Genomic DNA, 21318 nt, shown 5'->3' on the forward strand with positions numbered 1-21318 from the left:
CAGTACTGAGCTTCACGGGAACTCAAGTAAGGGCAGTAGGAAAACATCACTTTATTCTATATTAACCAGTTGATTGACAACAAATTACCTCCTATTTGCACTGGTTGCTCGTTCTTCCCCTTGCATTTATGTATTCCCGAATTAGAACTGACGGAAGTTACTCCAGCGACTATCTACTAGCGATCAGATAATATGAAGTTACCGAAAATCAATCCTAGTTTAGAGCGGTATCTACGTACTTAGGTACCAGGTTAACTACTACTAGTAGTAGTCTCTAGTCTATTCTATCTCAAGTAGTAAGGTAGATATTGATCCATCGTTACTTGAAGAATACTACTAACCCTCAGTAATCAAAGTAAGCATTTACCATACCCTGTGGTATTGAGTCGGTACCCAACCGACCCTGCCTACCAGTATCCCCCGTACCGGAAAGATTGATCATTACCGTACCCCGGAGGCCCAAAGGCTTAGGCTACTAGTACGAAGAGCAATACCATGCCCCCACTAAACCGGATCAGGTAAGCAGGTCAACTCCGCCCGGAGCAAGCAAAAGAAGACATGTTGTTGTGTTCCGCTTGACTTTGTATCACGACGTCCCCGGCCTCCCTGTCTTTCCTTTCGTCTCAACAAGGGGAAGGGCCATGTTCTGATATTGCTCGCTCGTTGGGTAACCTGAATCCCGCCATTCGCTTATCCCCCCACCTCTTTGCCTTCCCTCACGACCGACATGTCCTCCTCTTTGCCCATTGCGGTCGATCCGGTCGCGTTGGTGACTACAGAATGTATCACCGTCACCTCGGCTATGCGCAAACATGCTCGCTGGGCTCATTCGTCAGTGTCAGCCATATTAGGCGGCAGTGCAGCCTCTCGAGTCTACGATCGTGATACATCTGCTCCCCCTAGCCCCCGCAATGGTGCTTCAACGTCTCGCCCCAAGTCTAGGCCGTCGGCCGTCGATGAAGATCACGCCCTGGCGAATCGATGGGGTCTGCGGGGAAAGAAGGGCAAGAGCATGCAGGACAATCCACTTATATCTGCATTTTCACGACTACGGAGTGATCTGAAGGATTGCAGAGACATTCGGACCTTTGATACACCCGCTTTGCTTCATCCGTTCCTACAAGTGATTCGTTCGTCGTCGACCTCTGCCGCAATCACCTCTTTGGCATTGGTCGCGCTGACCAAGTTCTTTGCCTATAACATTATTAACCAGGACTCTCCGCGGCTGTCCATGGCGATGCAGCTCCTGTCCGCCGCGATCACCCATTGCCGATTCGAAGCCAGTGACTCTGCTGCGGATGAAATAGTCCTCCTGAGGATCCTGAAATTGATGGAGGGTATTTTGTCTCGGCCGGAGGGAGACCTGCTTGGTGATGAGAGTGTCTGCGAAATGATGGAGACCGGCCTAAGCATGTGCTGCCAAGTCCGCCTGTCAGAAGTCTTGCGGAGATCGGCTGAGATGGCGATGGTCAACATGTGTCAGGTTCTCTTTATGCGACTATCACACTTAGACATACCAACCGGTGCGGATGTTCCGAACCCGGCCGTGGGCGATAGTGAGCCGACCAATCTCAAAATGGACCCTTCGGTCGATGGGAACACAGTCACCTCTCAGCATCTTTCTGCCATGGGTGCGGACACTGCGACACCAGATCGTGAACGTAGTAGCGGGGATGAGCCTTTAGAGCAAGAGCTCAGTGGAACTGCGGTTACAGCTCCCCCCAACCCGCAGGACGACCTCGGGAATGAAGTCAAGCCGTATTCACTAGCTTCTATCAAGGAGCTATTCCGTGTGCTGATCGACCTTTTGGATCCCCATAACCGGCAACATACAGACCCGATGAGGGTTATGGCGCTAAGAATTATTGATGTGGCTCTGGAAGTCGCGGGCCCTTCTATTGCCAGGCATCCTAGCTTGGCTACGTTAGCTCAAAATGATCTCTGCCGGCACCTCTTCCAGCTGGTCCGATCTGAGAGCATGCCGATACTAACCGGGTCTCTCAAGGTCGCTGGTACATTGCTGTTGACCTGTCGCTCCGCCTTGAAACTCCAGCAAGAACTATACCTTTCATACTTGGTGGCCTGTCTCCATCCACGGGTTGAGATACCGAGAGAGCCGGGTATTGATCCGGCCCTCTACAGTGGAGTACCACAGGCGCCTAAGCTGGTGAAACCCTCCCCCTCACAAGCTACTAGTGGAAGATCCACGCCTGTGCCAGTGAAGGATAGGCAGAAACTAGGCCTGGAGGGGGGTTCCAGGAAACCCGAGGCTCGAGAAGCCATGGTGGAAAGCATCGGCGTGTTAGCAAGAAGTCCGAGCTTTATGGTGGAACTATTTATTAACTATGACTGCGATGTTGACCGGGCAGACCTTTGCGAGGATATGGTCGGGTTGCTGTCACGGAGTGCCTTCCCCGACTCCGCCACATGGAGCACGACCAACGTGCCGCCACTCTGCTTGGATGCGCTTCTGGGCTACATACAGTTCATATTCGATAGACTGGATGACGAACCGGTACATGAAGGCTTTCCGTCCATCGAGCTCCTGAGGAGCCAGCGTAGAACGAAGAGGACCATCATCCACGGCGCCCAGAAATTCAACGAGGACCCCAAGGGCGGAATCGCTTATCTTGCAGCTCAGGGTGTCATTCAGAATCCAGATGATCCGGCTTCGGTGGCCAAGTTCCTGAGACAAACGACGCGCGTCTCGAAGAAGATCCTGGGTGAATTCATCTCCAAACGAAACAACGAGCAGCTTCTGGATGCATTCGTCGATCTCCTCGATTTTTCAGAGAAGACGGTAGTCGATGGGCTTAGGGATCTTCTTGGTGCCTTCCGTTTGCCTGGCGAATCCCCTCTTATTGAGAGAATTATAACAACGTTTACGGAGAAGTTCATGCAAAAAGCACAGCCTTCGGAGGTTGCTGATAAAGATGCATTGTTTGTCCTGACGTATGCCATTATCATGCTGAACACAGAGCTTTATAACCCCAACGTCAAGTCAGCCAATCGCATGTCCTGTGCAGACTTCTCAAAGAACCTGCGAGGAGTCAACGCAGGAAAAGACTTCGCTCCCGAGTTTCTTCAAGAAATTTACGACTCTATTAAGCAGAACGAGATTATCTTGCCGGATGAGCATGATAATAAGCATGCATTCGACTTTGCATGGCGGGAGTTGTTATTAAAGTCAACTACTGCTGGAGACCTGGCAACCGGCGAGACAAACATTTATGACGCGGAAATGTTTGAAGCGACCTGGAAACCCGTTGTTGCAACCCTTTCGTACGTCTTTATGTCGGCCTCTGACGATGCTGTATATTCTCGTGTCGTCACGGGCTTTGATCAGTGCGCCCAAATAGCTGCTCGTTATGGACTGACTGAAGCATTTGACCGCATCGTCTTTTGCCTCGCTTCCATCAGCACGTTGGCGACAGACAAGCCTCCAAGCACTTCTCTTAACACGGAGGTACAGGCCGGGAAGAAGAGTGTCATGGTCAGCGAGCTGGCCGTGAAGTTCGGAAGGGATTTTCGAGCCCAACTGGCTACAGTGGTTCTCTTCCGTGTTCTTGCGGGCAACGAAGCTACAGTGCAACGAAGCTGGGAGTATATTGTCCGGATTCTCAGCAACCTGTTCATTAATTCCCTTATTCCGCCATTCGGGACCAGCCTCAATGCTGAACTTGAGATCCCTCCGATTCCCTTGCAGCCCCCGTCACAAGTTGTGGACCGCGATGGGCGAGGAAACGAAACCGGGTTACTCTCTGCCTTCACATCTTACCTGTCCAGTTATGCGGCCGATGATCCCCCGGAGCCGTCAGACGAGGAGCTTGACAATACCCTTTGCACCGTGGACTGTGTGACAGCGTGTTCGATTGATGTCGTTTTGGCTAATATCAAGTGAGTAGTACCCTTTGCCCCTGTCGGTACGATAGTCATTTCTAAGAACTATTAGGTCACTGCCCTTGTCGACGGTTTCCACAGTCGTGGAGACGGTGTTGACACTCCTACCTGAGGAGTCTGCTCCAGCAGTCATTGTAGTAAAGTCGGAACGACCGTCGAGGTCGGCAAATGGCAGGCTCCACGCTAACAACTCAAACTACGATCCTGGAATGATGTATCTCCTGGAACTAGCGACCATCCTAGCCCTTCGTGATCAAACAACACTAGAGGCAGTTGGGGAGAGACTACTGGCTTCCTTGCAAGCCTTCATGCGAGATGCGAGAAACTTGCACTCCCTGGCTTTGTCACGAATAATTTATTATATGTTGAACTTGCTACGATTGAGCTATGTATGACCGGCCCCAGCCCTTGGCTTTCCCCGCCGGGTTCTGACTAATTCTGTTATAGGATCAACCCTTCATGCGGGTTCCTGTCATTCTCCACGGAATATCAGGCTTTGACCAGGACATTTTGGAAAGTGTTGCTGTTCCCGTGATTGAAGGGCTTTCGCGTTGCGTTTCGAATGCAGGCCTCTTAGGAAATGAACTCACTATTTCGCCTGATTTCTGGTCAATCCTCCAGCGGCTGCATCAGCACAAAGAGGCCGCTCGTTTCGTTTTTGGTCTACTCCAAACCATTGTGAGCGCGACGCCACCCATCATCACTGGGGATAATTATGAGTCCGCTGTAAGCCTTGCAAACGATTTCATTAGCGCAGGTAGCGTGGGCTACCTTGAGGAACGGCAACGAGACGCACACTCTCGCCGCTCTAAAGGTGCTAAGCCGTCAAAGTCCAGGTTTGTCTCCCATCTTATGACCACTGAAACCAACAAAAGTTGACAGATGCCAGCAGTGAAAATGAAGTCGTTACTCGTGGATTGACAGCCATTAGTATGATTTATAATTTAAGCCAACGGGCTCCTGCGCTTATTAAGCAGTCGCATCTTGAAGAAGGCGAAGGTTTGTGACAACTTTCCCGTGCACCGTATATATCCGCTAATACTCGCCGACAGCCTGGTCCGCATATTGGTCTCCGATTTTCCATTCTTTGACGGCACAGTGCATTAACCCTTGCCGGGACATCCGACACAATGCAGTATCGACTTTGCAGCGATCGCTCCTTTCAGTTGACATCGACTCATCCAATGAGAAAGAGTGGACCGCTATTTTCGAACAGGTCCTCTTCCCACTAACTCTCCGACTGCTGAAGCCGGAGGTCTTCCACTCCGACCCAATTGGAATGGGCGAGACCCGGGTTCAGGCAGCCACTTTGGTCTGTAAGATTTTCTTACGTTATCTCGATCAACTTCCGAATCCCAGTGGAATGCTCGACCTGTGGCTCAAGATACTCGATATCCTTGACCGGATGATGAATAGCGGCCAGGGAGACAGTATGGTAAGAAATCACCCCTCATTCTCCCTTCTGTCCTCCTCCCCCTCCTCGGATGACAGAAACGAAAGAAAATAAGACAAATCACTGACCCTTCTGCGTAGGAGGAGGCTATCCCAGAAAGTCTCAAGAATATCCTTTTGGTCATGGCTGATGGAGGCTATCTGGTTCGACCATCACAAGACGCCAACAAGGAGCAGATCTGGACCGAAACTAAGAAGCGGCTGGAAAGGTTTCTGCCAGATTTATTCAAAGACATCTTCCCTGAAGAACCTCCAGTGCAATCCACACCAACACCAACAGCCCCATCCCCAGATTTGTCGAAGGGCGACCTTCCCGCTGACGAACAGTCCACGGAGCACCAACCATCCTCGGATACCCCAGAAGGTAGTGATGGCAACGATGAACAAAAAGATGAGTAAGGTGGCTTTCTACGAGAGGGGCCTCTTACGAAGCAGCAGTCCACATACTATACAAATCGGGCATTTATAGCGTGGGTAGCCTTCTGTTTTCGACTACATGTAAATATAATACATTTGACCTCCAGTACGACGGACTTGCTCCTGGGGCAATGCATTGGCTGGAATTAGACGCATCGTTTTTCTGTTTGATACCTATCATGGGTGCTTGTTGTAATATACTACGAAAGAATGATTTCCGGTTGATTCTAACGACCACAGCATATCTTCATCAAATGGATTACGTTTCAATTCTGCATAATCTAACAATCTCTCAACCCCTAGCCCCACGACTGCGAAGCTCAAAGACGTAATGTTGGAATCCATGTACGTATCACGCTGACGGATGGTCTCGGGGGCAGATAAAGTATCTGTCTGATAAAAGCTCATATCAATTTCTCTCGACCACTCACTCGAAACTCAGTCTGGACTCACCGCGGATCTTCTGAAGAAACGCTCCAGCAGACTGACAGGCTCTCACCCACATTCTCCATTTTGCCATCTTTGAGGCCAGCCCCGTGAGCATGAAGAGATATGAATTCATCAATAGACATGAAACCATGATCTGAAACAGATGGGCTGGTGTTACTCTGGCCCTGGCATCTACTTGAAGATTCTCTGCATGAACCTACCACACCAGCCCATCCTAACCCCTCTACAACTCCCTTGGATGACTATTCGCCACAATGGATTCAACTCGAGCTCTTCGAAACTTGGTACTCGAGCAATCTCGCCGTCGCAGGTATGTTAATCACTGCGTGTCTTAACCCTCTGCCACCCCGAGTGACCGATTTCACCGTCCATGGAATCCCGACCCCGAACTCAATCACGAAAACAACATTAATATATACTAACGGATACCGGCTATAGAAAGCTGCGAGATAACATCTTGGGTATAAGTGAGTCTCTAATTCGTATTACAGTACAGGCACCTCGTGTTACTAACCATTGCTGTAGCCAAACCGGCCATTCGGTAAGCCCACCCCACTGTTATAGACGATTCTACAGGCATATTGGAGACTCGTTAACACCAGTCATTTTCGCACTCCAGCAGACTTGCTCGCCGTGGAGGAATTGTCCGCATGAAAAGTGATATTTATGACGAAGCCCGTAGGGCTATCCGTGACCGCCTGACAGAAGTAGGTTTCTACTTGAGTTGATTTGCCTTTTTTTTGGGGTCTTTAATACATCCCCTTGCTATACTTCTATGGATTGTTTTCATTGTTCTTTTGCTAATGATATGAAGATCTTGAGACAGGTGGTATTAATTCTCGAGTCATCCGACGTCCATTCTCATCAGAGAAAAGTAAGGATTCTCTGTTTTTTTTTTTCTCTCTCCCTTTGTACAACAACCACAAAAAGAGAAAAAAAAAGGCATGATAAAGGGATAAAGATCATATCACATAAGCTAACTATTTGTTTTCTGAAAAACATAGGTTGTTACTACCCGTGACGTGAGTTTTTGGTTGACATGATCAAACTCATGACGTGTAGATGCTAATTTAGTGTTGTGTATCGAAAAGGTCATCTATGCCTTGAACAGAGTAAGTCTTTCTTCATTCTTAGCATTATAGAATAGATGTTGGCAGCTGAGCCACTGGGTACAGCTTGGGAGCACATTGTATGGGTTTTGACTCAGGATGTTGATACTCAATCGGTGTTGTTTGGTAGGAATGCCTTTTGAGCATGTTGCTAGATTTGAGACAGATCTATGTATTCATGAACGAATGATTCTATGGTTTCAACTAAAGTACAATCTAGATAGTCAAGGAAACAGGAGAGAGGGATGCAGATAGCAAAAAATGAATGGCAAACAGATATAAAACAGCGAACAGAAACAGAATACGTTATCCCAAGATTGACAAGAACGTATCCGCCTGTGGCTCCGAGTATATCTTATGACATCGAAGTAGACAACAAGGAGCGAAAAGAAAGAGAGAAAAAAAGACGCAGTAGATTAGAAATTACCTGTCCTCCAGCTTACAAACTCTCCATTCAAGCATCAACCATCAACTGCTCCCCTTCATCCAGCAAAGTAGTCACCCTGGACAAGTCCGAGATTACCTTATTACCGTGTCCAACCAGTAAGAGTTTCTCAGCGTTAGCTGGTAAGCCGAGGTATGTGGGTGGTTCTCTTTCGGGAAGTCGGTTGACCCACTCAACAAAGTCCCGGATACCAGTTGTGCCGGGGAGGGTCAAACATTCGTCATTCTCGACGCCGGACACCAGTTTGTAATCGTCCTCAAAAGCCACTGGGGTGAAGAAGGTGTTGACCAAGATTTCCAGTTGCTTGAAGTCGCCAACATCATCGACTTTTCCGCCGTATGTCTCGGTCACAAGAGTGCGGATCATGTCCCATGGGAGTTTCTGAGGTGCGACGTTGGATCGCTCTTGGGCAACGCTGTCAACCCAGTGATCGATGATAAAGGCGCAGCATTCATACTAGAACGCACAAGTAATGTTAGCTTTGTTTTAATGGTGTGCATGAGGAACAACTTACGTCGCTATCATTAAACTCCCAGAAGCCCTTCCAACCAAGGTTAGGAGCATAACGAAGTCTCTCCTGAACAACGGCGTGCAGGAAGCAAAGCAAAAGATAGACACGAGCCTTCTCGACTGGAGGTTTGCCAGCCCTTACGGACAATGAAGACAACGAGTCCTTCATGTTTGCACGTACACCGGCGGGCTGCTCGTACATGAGTACGCGGGAGGCACGGATGAGGTTGACAGGGATCTTAGGGCTGGACTCCATCGAAAGGAAAAGCCTAAAGTCTTTGTGGGGCTTGAGGGAGTCAAGCCGCTTCTCAAGGCTCTGCAGCCACGAGGGTGCCAGGTGTACATTCTTGATCAAAACCCAGGTTCCGGCAGTAGCGGCATTGCTGATTGCCTTATCGGCGCTCTTCAGACCTTCATCAGAACCCATAGCTATGTTTGCACAAGTCGCCTGCATGCGCTCAACCAGGGCATCGACCTTGTAACTAGCGTCGAAACCAGGACTGGAGCTAAGAGAGATCGGAGTGGTTGCAGTCACTTGATCAACGATATCCTTCAAGTCGGTACTTCCTTCGAACAATTCACGACCAAAGACGGTCTCAACGAAGCGCTCGGCAGTCGGCACAAACCTATCCATTCTACACAGCTTCACAAGTAACAATGATCGGAGTAGCCGGTTAATAGGCTCGGTATTCTCTTCCCAGACGGCCGGGACAAAATTCTCTGCGAGCTCTTCGCTGAAAAATTGGTCCCATTGTTCTGTAGGCACTTCTGAGAACTTCGATTTGAAAATTGTCATGTTGGAAATCCTGCTCATCACTGGATCTTTGAGCTCAGGGGTTGTTGATAGATCAGCGCCCTCTGTTGATTCATCGAGAATAATGTCGATAATGTCTTTCTCCATGGGGTATGGGGCGGCTTGTGCTAGGAGCATAGCCAGTGTGATACGATCCTTCTGAGCGAGTCCCAGGGAAGTTCGCTGGTAGGTTGTGATGAACAGATCCCGGAGAATGATCTGGACTCGCGCGGCATGGTCCTTCTCCTGAGCGAGACGTTTGTTGTGATAAAGGACAGAGTGGAAAATATCAACAAAGAACTGAAGAGAAAATTGGTAGAAGTGGTTTACATGGTGTAGTTGTTCCAATACAGCAAACACGGCGCTACAAGAGCGCGCGATAATGCTGTAATTGTGCGTGATATTCTCCACTTCAGTCATTACACCCTCAGTCTCCATCATCTTCTTCGAGATCTCCGCTGCCTCGTTTTTCAGGGTCTCGAGCGTCTCGATAACATTGTCATCATCCAGTATGTTACCACGGGACTCGTTCAAAGCCTGCAAGAGCCTCTTCTCAAGTTGGCGAAGATGAATCTTGAACTCTCCTTGCAGTTTGACTAGGTCGGTTCGTCGCGCGTCAACATCAGGCCGTTCAAACTTCAAGACTTCATTAAGAGATTGGGTCTGCAAACTGCTTTGAGTGACTGTGAAATTGACAAAGGTTGTCCGACTGCAGACGTCTGGCGGGAAAGTAGCAGACGGATCTCTTGTTGACAGGAAAAGCTTGAATGAAGGTGAGAAGTCAATCTCCTGTTTACCGAGCTGTATGAGGACACGACCTCCAGTCTTCTGGTATTCCTTGTTAAGAACATGGTTGAGGATCGGGTCCAAATACTCGGCATCTTGGATGAGAATAGGATTTCCGAAACGGAGGGCGCTCTCTAATTGTTTGACAAATGAATCATCCAAAAAGCTGGTAACAGTGAGCTTCCTCTCCGTGCTTTCCTTCTGCAAGAATTCGGTAACACGACCAGAAGGATCAATGATCAGAGGGTATCTGTTGTACCGCTTCAGAACAATAGCGTTCTCCGTGCAAAGGTCATCAACAGGAAGTGAGTGGTCTTGCCAAGTTAAGCGCTCATCAGCATTCGAGAGGTACTCAGTGATCGGGTTGTGAGGCTTGAAGCTGATTCCGGATTGTACAAGTTGGTTAACCCAGTCATCAATCATAGCCTTCCGGAATTGCTGATCGTAGAATCCCGCGTAGGCGAGGAAGGCTGCAGCAATGAGAACATCACCAACGAGAGTGTTGATTTGTGTTTCAAAGGATCTGCTTCCTTCCTCCCATCTGGTGCGTTCAGATGCCAAGCTGTCGAGCAAACGAACGCTCCTGTCGACCTTAAACTGCACTCTAGACATCTCCGTCTTAATAGCTTGGGTTTCACTAATGAGGGCGGCGTATTCCGCTTTGTATGTGGCGATACTGCTTTCGAGATCCTGGATAGTATTCTCAATGGCCTGCGCTTCGGCTTTGGTGTTCAAGGCCTTCTCTTCCAGTTTGCCCACCTCTTCACGCAAAGGTCCGACGCGATCCAAAATCTCGGAATAGTTGACCTGAGCTTCAACCCATTGAACTAGGGGACCACAAGCCTTACTGGCTCTGTTAACTCTTTCGTAAGTGAAATCCTCATTAGAAAGGAAATCATTCTGCATGCGAACTCGAAGGTTCCGCGTCATCTGTTCTTCGTTATTGTAATTGACAATGCTGGCAATGAAATCATCTCTTCGGACAATGCCTTGAATGGTCTTCCAGCTGTCGACCCTGTGACCAAGTAAGGTACATACAGCATCTAGGGCAAGACGGACACTAGCTGGGGGGTTGCCCATAGAACGGACTTCAGTAAGATGCTGACGTTTGATATTGCTCACGCTCTTCTTTGCTTCCAACACAGCAGGTTCGGCGCGAGCAAGATCATTGAGGACAACTTCCTTACGGCTGGCCACCTCTTGTTCCTGCTTTTCTAGGGCGGCCTGTACCTCGAGAGATGCCGCTTTGCGTCGCTCTGCTTCCTGTTGGTCCGCCACCATGCGCTGCAGTTTCTCATTTGCTTCTTTGTCTTTCTGTTCCAACTGTGTTTTCTTCTGTGCAAGACTGGCGCGCAGATCGCTGACTTTATCGACAGTATCCCTCAGTTTCTCGAGGCCGACATTCAAGTGTCGTTGCTGCTCCTCTAGGTCCTCACGTTTCTCGTTGAAGAGTTTCACATAGTGAGCGACAAAGTCAAGATAATGGCGAGGTGTGAGATATGTGGTCTTGCCTTGTTGCTTTTGCAGGCGCTGGTTGAATCGTTGCAGAGAGTGGTGTATGTAGACCATGGCGTTGACAATAGCATCCCTGTGAGATGCGGGAAGACTCAAGTCTCTGTAAGCCACAGGTATGCTATCAGGTGCAATGAAATTGGGTTTATCAAGGTCGACAGACTGTGTCAGTTCCGAACCGACTTGGAAGAGTGCCTGGTCCGACCAGTCGCCCATCCAGTTAAGCACGCATCTGTTGAACAGGGCAGGACTTGTAGCAGCCTTAGACGATAAGCCTTCTTCAGGAGGGTTCATGGTAAAGACCACATGCAAGTTCTTGACAATTTGCTGTGTGAACCACTTGTAGAGCTCTTCTTGAGTGTCAAGGAGCAGACCCTGACGCTGTGCGCCCTCTTTACATGCAGTCATCAGAGACGAAAACTCATCTCCTTCAAATAGACCGGGCACCTCCGCATTGGCTAAGAGGGTATTCATGCGTTCGAGGAAACCAGAGTCAAGAACGTTCGCTTCATCCATGATAAAGCAAATCTTCTCGCCTTTACAACCGGCCCTGCGGAGGACGATTCTCAGGTCGTCATCAAAATCTTCAGAAGAGTACTTTCCGTGCACCTTGATCTGGAACACCTTCAATCCATTCATCCATGCAACAAAACGAGATAGAGTGGTTTTACCACTTCCGCTGACACCGATGAGAATGAGATGACCTTGAGGCTGGCGGAAGACACGATCAATGCGCAATGCATGTTCCAGGACATCATTGAACAAGACAAGGGGAACATCGACTTCTTCCTCACAGAATGTCTTCAGACGTGCTTTCACGAAGTCACGCAGTCGCTCCTGCTCCACAGGCACGTAATTCTTGGAGAGCCAGTTGGAGAATAGAATTGGACCCTTCAGCGCTTGTTCCTCATCGATGGTGGGGAAATTATCAAGTGCAATGCGCCTAATTGCATCAGAGGTCCAATTTCTCTCTTCCTCAGTAACAAGTCGATCCTGGAAAAGACGCAAAGCCTCGTGCGCCCAAATCCGAACCAACCCTTCTATCGAAAGACTCTCGAGAGGTTTGATGGCCTCATATACACCACGAACCCATCGAGTAAGTTCACGAGGTGAGTACACGTAGTGTGGCTGGGTCTTAGCAGTAAATCTAGTTTGAGACTCCAGGTAGAACTGAACCATAGCTTTCGTAAGAGACTCAGAGTAACCGCGCAATAGGGGAAGGATTTTCAGAACAGCGGAGTTGAACGTGCCATAGATCTGCGTCAGTGAAATCTCTCCAGGATAGTCAACCATAATCAACGGAGAATGACGCAAAAATCTTTCCGCTAGCGGTGTACGGCCAGCATCAGTTGGAGGGTTACATGCCCCGACGAACTGAATCCGGTCCAAGGTAACCCATGTTTTGTCCGATGTCCTCCAGAAACCATTCTGTTCAACAAGCTGACGCAAAAATGTAATGGCACGCTGGGTTCCGTACCGATCAGGGGCTGGAAGGTTGATTTCATCGCAGAAAATGACCAACCAGCGACCGATTTGGTTCGGAGACATGATGACACCATTAAGCGTCTTCCTGTACTCACAATATTGCTCAAACGTCTTGATCAAAAGGTCAGGGGTTGTAGCGCTTGAAAAGTTAAGACCGACAACCTCCATGTTAGGAAGTTTGCGAAGAGCTGCAAACAATGTCATGGTTTTACCAGAACCTGGGGGACCGCAAAGCAATAATGGCTTATGCTCTGCAAGCCAGGAATAGAGGACATCTTCATGACGAACGGTATCGACTGTCGGGATCACTACATCGGTCTGCGTGATAGAATGAGTATTAATTTCGATGGTAGGGACTTGTGATTGCCAGCTAGACCACTCAGCCGTTGGCAATGTAACGTCAAAGTCGATGAGAGACGATGAGCCGTCAAGTGGCAGGTCGGTTGTAGACAGCGCGGATACAAATTGCCCGAATACCTGGCGATCGACCAGTGGACAGTCACCCGTGAATGACCATACAAGCGCAAGGAGCACCTTCTTAGAGATGTAGGATTCTATCTGCTCGGAGTCAAGCGGGAAATCGACATGCTGGATATTGTACTCTAGGACGTTCCTGCAAGCTTTGTTCAAGAGACTGAACAAGGTATTGAGGGCACGAATGTCGGTGAACTCCATGATATGGTTGTACTTTTTAGCCTCCTCAAGAGATTTCATAACTATGTCGCTGTTCTGCATGACGTGCTTGAGGACGTTGGAAACCATATCCTGCGCATCCTGGGTTTTGATGGCAGCTTGACCTGCAGGGGCGCTGTCGTCATCCAAATCTTCAAAGGTTCTTGTTCTAAGTGACTCCACGTAGTTGGAAATCATCATTGAAGGGGTGACGGTATCATCATTGAACCATACCATACCGCAACGACTGACTGTTGCCAGTGTTGCATACTTAAGTGTCTCGACTTCAAACATGATGCGTACATTTGGAGGTAGGTTCAGACGCTCTCCGTTAGGAAGGGTCAAAAGTTTGTTGTCATCAAGAACACTGTTAAGGTTCTCCACCCATTCGGGGTCAACATCTCCATCGAACACGATCCAATGTCGTTTCGTATCTTCACCTCGAAGGTTGTCGACTATCTTCCTCAAGATGCCTGTGAACAATCCATCAGTCCACTCGCGCGTGGTGCTGTCAAGATTGCCATAAAGCGCCTCCTTAGACATGACTTTTGAATCAATAATATGGGAGACGCCTTCCACGCCTTCAATTCTTTGCAAGGCCTGGAGGAGGATCTTCCATGCGGCAGATTTACCAGAGCCAGATTTACCAACCATCATAACACCATGATGGATGCTCTGGATTTGGTAGAGTTGGAGCGCCTTTGTGATCCACATCTCACTATCAACGTAGTGCAGTTCTTGGGCAATCTCACGAATAGCTGCTGTAAGCTTTTCATAGTTTGCAGGCACATACTCGACTCCAGCGAAGACATCGGATTGAATATCTAACATCGTGTCAACATCTTCCCGTACCAACTTGGGGGCGATGGTTTCCCGAAGACTTTGGACGATGATTTGGGGCTCGATGACTTCATCAGGACCCAGCTCGCCGTCATTGTTGGCGATACGAGCACGCTTGAGACCGCCCGAACTAACCAAAACACTCTTTAGAGCACGCAAGCCGAAATCGTAATGGGCTTGCTTTGAGAGTTGCGTGGAGCAGCGGTCGAAGAAAGGCACGGTCTGTGTTGACAAACGCTTTGCCTGCTTGAACCCTTGCGAGAAAAGCATAACCTCCGCAATTAGCTCCTTGTCAGGCTTGGACATCGCAACGCTTCTGAACAGTTTCTTCAGGTTATCAGGCAAGTTGGAACGTCCTGCATAACCCGGATTCATTGTGATGAAAATTCCTGTGTTAGGGTTGACTGATAGTTGTCTACCAACAAGCTCGATTTGTGCCTTTTCATCGGTTTCACCGTCCTTAAGACCGATTTGGATATTTTGGATCTGCTGGGAGACAGCTGAAAGGATTCGTTCTTCCAAACGGTTAAATTCGTCAAAACAGCCCCAAGCACCAACTTGACAGATCCCAAGGAAGATTCGGCCCATAGCCTGGAAGTCAAAAGTATCGTCACAGCAGAACACAAGAGTAAAACGACCAAGTTGAAGACCCAGCGCTTTAACTGATTCGGTCTTTCCGGTACCAGCTGGCCCGTAAGGCGAACCGCCCAGTCTTTGACATAAAGCTTGTGTGAGCGTCAAGAAACACCGGTCAGTAAGAGGTGTGCGGACAAGACGTTCAGGAACTCCGAGATACTCAAATCCGTAATTCAATTTCGCATTAGCCATATGGACGTAGAGACGCTGGAGGAAGTCACCCTCAGGTTGATAAACATAGCGCATCTGGAGCAACCAGAGGTAATGCACGGGGGTTGTAGCATTGGATTTGATGAGCTTTGAGATAACGTCTCGCTGATGGACAAACTCGGTGATCATATGCTCGCATTTCTTTCTGCCGATTGCGTCTAGGTCACCAAGAACAGTGGCAGCCAGAAGTTCAAGCACTCTAACTTGGGAATCATACAGTGCCGACAGAGTAGTTCCGCCGTCCTCCAAGGACTTCTGTACAGCATTAGTCCAAACCACTTGGCTGGCAAGAACGACAATCTGGGCGGGATAGTTGGCAAGGAAGTCGTTGAAAGCACTCTGATCAACCTCAGTAGCATGATACAATGGTTCAAACTGCTCAACTGCCTCAGCAAGCAACTCCGCCAGTGTTAATTTCATGTTGCTTTCAATAGCAGTAAGCCAGTCATTGATTCTAGGTGTTTTCACAAGGTTGATTTCTTTCTTCAGTCGAACTTCTTCACCCTCCTTGGAGGTGAAACCGATAATATTATTATCGTCATCCATGAGGACTCCTGACAAACCAGCAAACATTTTCTTGAAGTGCTTCGCCACACGGAAGATGTCATTGCTGTTGCCGATAATTTCGAGAAGGTCCTCGTCTCCAACAAAGTAAAACCGGGGGAATGAGACACGCTCTCGTTCGAGGTATTCACCCAATGCCTTCTGTATCTTGTTTAGCAGCTCAGCCAATCTCTCTAGCGACTTCTGCACACCGTTGATGGCAAGCACATCAAGCACAAAGGGTGACTTGTAGACCTTCTTCATCACAGCGAAGAACTCCGAGTTAATGTTCTGAAAGCGACTTGATTCCAGTGGAAGAAGATGTTTGATGTCCGCATTACCAGTGAAGACACCTTCGAGGTACACCCATTGTCTCTGAACGTCAATCCACACGTCAAACAAGACATGGACACGGTTCAGTTTGTCTTCCCAGGAAGTAGCTTCCTCCTCGAACTCTTTGAAGTATGGCGAATGTCTCATCGCTTGTAAAGAATTTAAGTTTTCGCTACACTTCGCAAATAGATCATCGAAACCACGGATTAGGCGACACTTATTCTGATAATTGACGAGATCAAGGGAGTAATTTTGCCACGTCTCTCGGACAGACTTTAAGAACTCCTCCAGCGCCATTTCACCCTGGGCTTGAGCAATGATATTACGGATTACTGACTCACTAGCAGTGAGTTGTAGATCCCATACATCACCGAGGGTCAAAGAGACAAGAGAAAACCTCTGTCCAGGTTTAAGCGATTTGTAGATTTTGTGCCAGTGCCTTTCCCGAACAGCTTCAGATTTCATATCAGAAAGCAAGGGGTTGACTTTCAGGAGCTGTCTGAGGACATTCTGAATATGCTCAAAAGCAGCATACTGGCGCATCCGGCTAGGCATCTCCTTTGTCATCTTTATTAAGCCATCAATGGACTGACGGAGTCTTCTTGGCTGCACACTCGTCCAGAGCATGTCCCTAAGGTCGTTCAGACTCTTCCAAATGGTTGATAAGGCAGCCCAGACCGACATGAAATCTTGAACTTCCTCAAGAATTGCCGGCAAAGCAGACTCAACTCCTGCTGGGAGGTCAAGAGCTTCTTTTGCTTTGGATACCATTTCATATTCAGATTGGAGACCCTCGAGACGCGATTGGAATGAGCTCAAGGTGCGAGAGGCTTCATCAGGCGGAATGGTGCCAGACACAGGCTTTTCATCATTCCACTGGGCGATGACTTCAGTGATCTTGTCACCAATAACTTTGTCCTCGGCAACAATTTTCGCACGCAGCCCCTCTGTTTGATCCTGGACGATTTTGCTCTTACGTGCAAGTAGTTCGTTTAATGCCGCCCACTCGCCATCGACATTTTCCACGTGAAGCCAGTCGCTGGGGAATTGATAACGTTGGCGTGCGAGTGTAGCCTGGCCTTGACGGAAAAGATCAACTTCAGGCTCCCATACCTTTGCCTTACGCTTGCACTGTTGCACTATAGTAATGAATGAGACCGCATGTGCGGTTGAAGCAGCTTCTAGAGTCTGTCCTTCCAGGTCACGCCGTGCGGAGGCAATCTCAGAATGTACTTCCCTCATTCGTCCACCGAGCTTGGACCCGAACCTCAACAGAATCTCGTGTTGCCATTGATCGTACTTGGCATTGACTCTTGTCTGAACCTGCTCGTAGTCTATCTTGATATTGCCGAACGATCTGCTTACTTCTGAAGTGTCGAAGGTAGCTCGGCTTTTCCTAATTTCTTGAAGCAACTGAAGCCATTGGGACAAGTCATCCCCGAGGATATCATACACTTGCTCTGACCGTAGATCCCAGAGTGATTGGAATTGCAGCCATTTATCAACGTAATCTGATACCTCCTTCAGTCTAGCCTCGATAGCATTGTAAACTTGGTTGAGCTCATCGGTACAATGCTGTGGGAGATTTGCAAAGCAAGATTCAGATAACTGTACCTTCTGCACGTCGATCGAGATTTGATAGCGGGATGATTTAATCTTCTCGAGGTTGCAAACGACGCCCAGCCAGCTGTCAAATTGCGAGAACCAGCTCGCACGAGCGAATTGCAAAGGCGGGTCAAGGTGGAGGACTTGATTCCGCATAGAAATCTCATGGACGAGCTCAGTGAACTCAATATTGTAAGCCAAGGCTTCTCCTTCGCCTGTAACGAGCTGCTGGCCTCCATTCAGTAGTTGGGAACTGTGGTCGCCATTCTTTGCTTCCTGGAAGGAACTTATCCATTCACGTATAGCACGGTGGAGGCGGTCGCGTAGAATGGCCTCGATCTTTTGGTTCAGATTTGCGACCCAGTATCCAAGGTTTACATAATTCTCCAAGTTCAGCTTATCTACGGCGACTTGGATAGCGTCCAGACGCTGCTTGAATGCCGAGGCATCATAAGGACAAGTTTTTAGTTCGTGGATAGCCTTCTGAATATTCTCGTTGATAGAAGCGAGGACAGCGGTCTTGGATTGGAGAACAGACGCTGATCCTGCAAATTCACGAACGAACTGGACATGTTTGCTTTCCCCCCTACTAGGTATAGTAGATTCAATAGCACCATTGGCCAACGCTGACTGCTTGACATGAAGCTCATACGAGTGAACGAACGACTCCCACCGAAGCGGAATACCTTTCACAATCATGCCTTGTGCATCATTCACGTATCCGTTGAGCAGGATTGCAACCTCTGTCATAGACGCAATGGACCGGTTGGTTTGCAGAAGGGTACGAACGCTCTCCATCAGACTGATAGCGAAGGGGTATACACGTTTAGCTTCCTTGGATATATTGCTAACAGCATGAGGTACTTGGAAATTAAGCCAGATAAGGTTTCTAACTTCCTTGAACAAAGCAATAACTTGAGCATCGAAGTTAACCGTCAGCTCCAGTGTGTTTCCTGCAGCTCGGTTGCGAACTATATTGAACAAGCGACCAGATATGGTGATGTGGCGTCTTTGCACATCATGTAACCATGATTCAAAGACTGGTCGAGTATCAAGCTTCTTCCGGAAGAGGTTGCTCTCAGCTTGAAGTTTCTGGCCTTCAGAGTGTAGATGCCAGTCTTCACCCAGCACATCTTCAACTTTACGCATATAAGCATCGAGTTGGCGTTCAATCTGACGTGCCCACACAATAGCACCAGATACCGGAGGAAGATCACGCAACTGCGCCATTGCGTGCGCCTCTGAGTGGCCATACTGTTGCTTGAACCGCTCGTGTAAAGATGAGATGTCCTGCTTCACGTTATCGATAAGTTGCGTCTGGTACTCTCCAATTGCACCTCTAATCTTGGGACGGACAAGTAGTGCATTGAACTTTGAGAAGACACGAAACATCTCGTTAGCATTCTTGGCTGTAGCAAGGCGATCCCTGAGACGAGCAATGATCGAGTTCTCCACGCGGGATGTGCGCTCATTATATGCGATCTCTTCCTGTATCCATTGTTGAGTACCCTCATCAGATACATCTAATACATCCACATTTTTCAGAGCAGCGTAAGCCTGTGCAACTTCTTCGACTGCATCCACATCACCAATTTCTTCGACGATAACTGCGCCATCAGAGCTAGCTCCAGCAGCCGGTTCTCCTGCGGAGGAACTCTTCGGGCCGAGAACATTCACGATCGTCCTCTGAAGCTGTTCGTGATTCACTCGGAAGGTGTTGATATATTTCAAGCGCTCCTGGGTCTTCTCGTGGCGTGCGGCGATCTTGATGGGAATGAATTTCTCATTTCTGCGCCTCGTAGACTCACGAGCGACATTAGTGAACTCCTTCAAGTTTTCGTCCCATGTCCGCCAGATTGCCCCACAGGTCTTCATCAGAGAGCGGAATTCGCGGTAATCCAAATGCAAAATGGTCCGGCCGTGAAGCAAGGAATGGATCTGGGAGTCAAGATCACCGGATATGGCTTCAACAAGCGCGAGGGCTCGTTTGATCGGGTAGGGACAGATCTTCAACTTCTTGTTAAGGTGGTTGAAAATCAGATTAAGAGATTCCTGCACCTTCTGCAGAGTCGTAGCAGAGAGGAGTTCATCCAATGGGAAGTCCCGCATAAGTTGGTTGTACTTTTGGACCAGATCGGCAGCCTCTCGCAGACCAGTGTCAGCTACAAAACTAAGAGTAGCCTGGTATCGCTTCGCATGGCGAAGAATGTCCATTGTTAAAGAGACGCCATCACTGCGTAGCTGATTCTCGATCCCTTCAAGCGCAGTCTCCATGGACAACCAGAAATTAATCTCCTGAGCTGCTGATCCGCTATCAGCGTCACGGGACATCTTGGTAATTGTCTGGATGGATTTGATCCAAGTGTTCACATTGGTTTGAATGCTATTGATAAAAGTACTGCTCTCGAGGATTGTGGGATCGATCAACTCCACTGAAGGCTTGACACCTCGCTTTTCCGCCTCGGTCAGAGCAGCTTGAACGACCTCGTGGAGCGGCAAACTGAGCGCTGGAATCTCAACATTTTGTTGCAAGTGTAAAAGCCCAAGTTCCAGCTCTGCAAATTTCTTCTTAGTCATTGGAACGCCAGTCTTCGCCTCCGTATCTGTCCTGGGCTTTGAACCACTAACTGTATCCTGGTTGCGACTGTTGGCTTCGAAATACGGGCTCAACCCGTGGTGTACCAAAAGGTGGAGGATCTCATACGGAGACAAAGAAGTGTTTTGCTGGGCTTGTGTGTTACTGAGAGAGGCCGGGCCAGGGAAGTTCATCACCTGGATCTGCGAAGATATAGGGAGTGCCGGATCAATAGCGGCAGGCCGTTTAATGAAAGCAACCGTTGCAACCGTCGTGGAAGAGGATGAGATTTCGGCGGAGAGGTTATAGATATAGTGCGTTGATAGTGCTGCGATGAGTTAGCTATTTGTTAGCAGTAAAAAACTCTAGTTTAATGAATGTCCCTACCTTCTTCATCTGCACCAGCCGCCTCTGCAGACCCTATCAGGTCTTTCTGCACGTAAAGTGCGACCTGAGATTCGGAAGCAAATCGCGTACATCTTTGCACAGTTTCATTATATTTAGCCTCCGATAGCAAGCTGCCAGTCCTTTCTAGCTCGGTTCTCAGAGCTCCCAAAGTCACTTGCAGCACATCGCTCAAGTACTGGATTATGGCACTTGAGTCCACAAAAGTTGCCTGGGCTGGTGTGGATACACCGTTCGATATTCCAGCAGAGGCGACCTCCATGGCTACAACACCTTATGAGAATAAGCTCGCGGTGATCATGGAGGATCCGAAGCAATGAAAACGGTGTCGCTTCGGGTAGAAACAAGTCGCGACAATACTCCGAACGCAAGGTATGCCTGGAAAACAAAGGGAAAGGCCGAGTCCGGGTGATTCGAGGAGAAGCGAAAGAGGGGGGTTACTGCAATAGTAGTTAAAATCTCATGCTCTGTTCTCGATTTCGGACCTGTCTTCCTCTCTGTGTTAATCAATAAATTAGTTTGGTTTAGGAACTCGGCGCAGTGGGACGCGCGTGTTACTGTCTACTTCAGGGGCAATTAGCGCTAGTCCATATCAGGATTAGCAGATACAGAGGTCAATTAGCATCTGGTCTAACAGTAG

General features: G+C 48.6%; 3 protein-coding genes across 3 annotated transcripts; 2 read left to right on the top strand and 1 right to left on the bottom strand.

Annotated features, from left to right (window-relative positions):
• Positions 1-727: 727 nt before the first annotated feature.
• Positions 728-5751, top strand: ABOM_007827 (putative guanine nucleotide exchange factor (Gea2); the record flags this gene model as incomplete). Its single annotated transcript, XM_022534956.1, has 6 exons — positions 728-3897; positions 3953-4289; positions 4348-4736; positions 4790-4899; positions 4953-5335; positions 5434-5751. 6 exons carry the CDS (start codon positions 728-730, stop codon positions 5749-5751), a joined length of 4707 nt encoding a protein of 1568 aa, XP_022387187.1.
• A 722-nt stretch (positions 5752-6473) lies between these two features.
• Positions 6474-7361, top strand: ABOM_007828 (uncharacterized protein; the record flags this gene model as incomplete). Its single annotated transcript, XM_022534957.1, has 6 exons — positions 6474-6529; positions 6658-6686; positions 6745-6760; positions 6839-6926; positions 7224-7241; positions 7311-7361. The coding sequence occupies 6 exons, from the start codon at positions 6474-6476 to the stop codon at positions 7359-7361; spliced, it is 258 nt and encodes an 85-aa protein (XP_022387188.1).
• Positions 7362-7782: 421 nt separating this feature from the next.
• On the bottom strand, positions 7783-20940 carry ABOM_007829 (dynein heavy chain; the record flags this gene model as incomplete). Its single annotated transcript, XM_022534958.1, has 4 exons — positions 7783-8229; positions 8288-17668; positions 17708-20601; positions 20661-20940. The coding sequence occupies 4 exons, from the start codon at positions 20938-20940 to the stop codon at positions 7783-7785; spliced, it is 13002 nt and encodes a 4333-aa protein (XP_022387189.1).
• Between the last annotated feature and the right edge of the window lie 378 nt (positions 20941-21318).

This window comes from Aspergillus bombycis, assembly GCF_001792695.1.
Source record: "Aspergillus bombycis strain NRRL26010 chromosome Unknown contig00070, whole genome shotgun sequence".
Classification (NCBI taxonomy): domain Eukaryota; kingdom Fungi; phylum Ascomycota; class Eurotiomycetes; order Eurotiales; family Aspergillaceae; genus Aspergillus; species Aspergillus bombycis.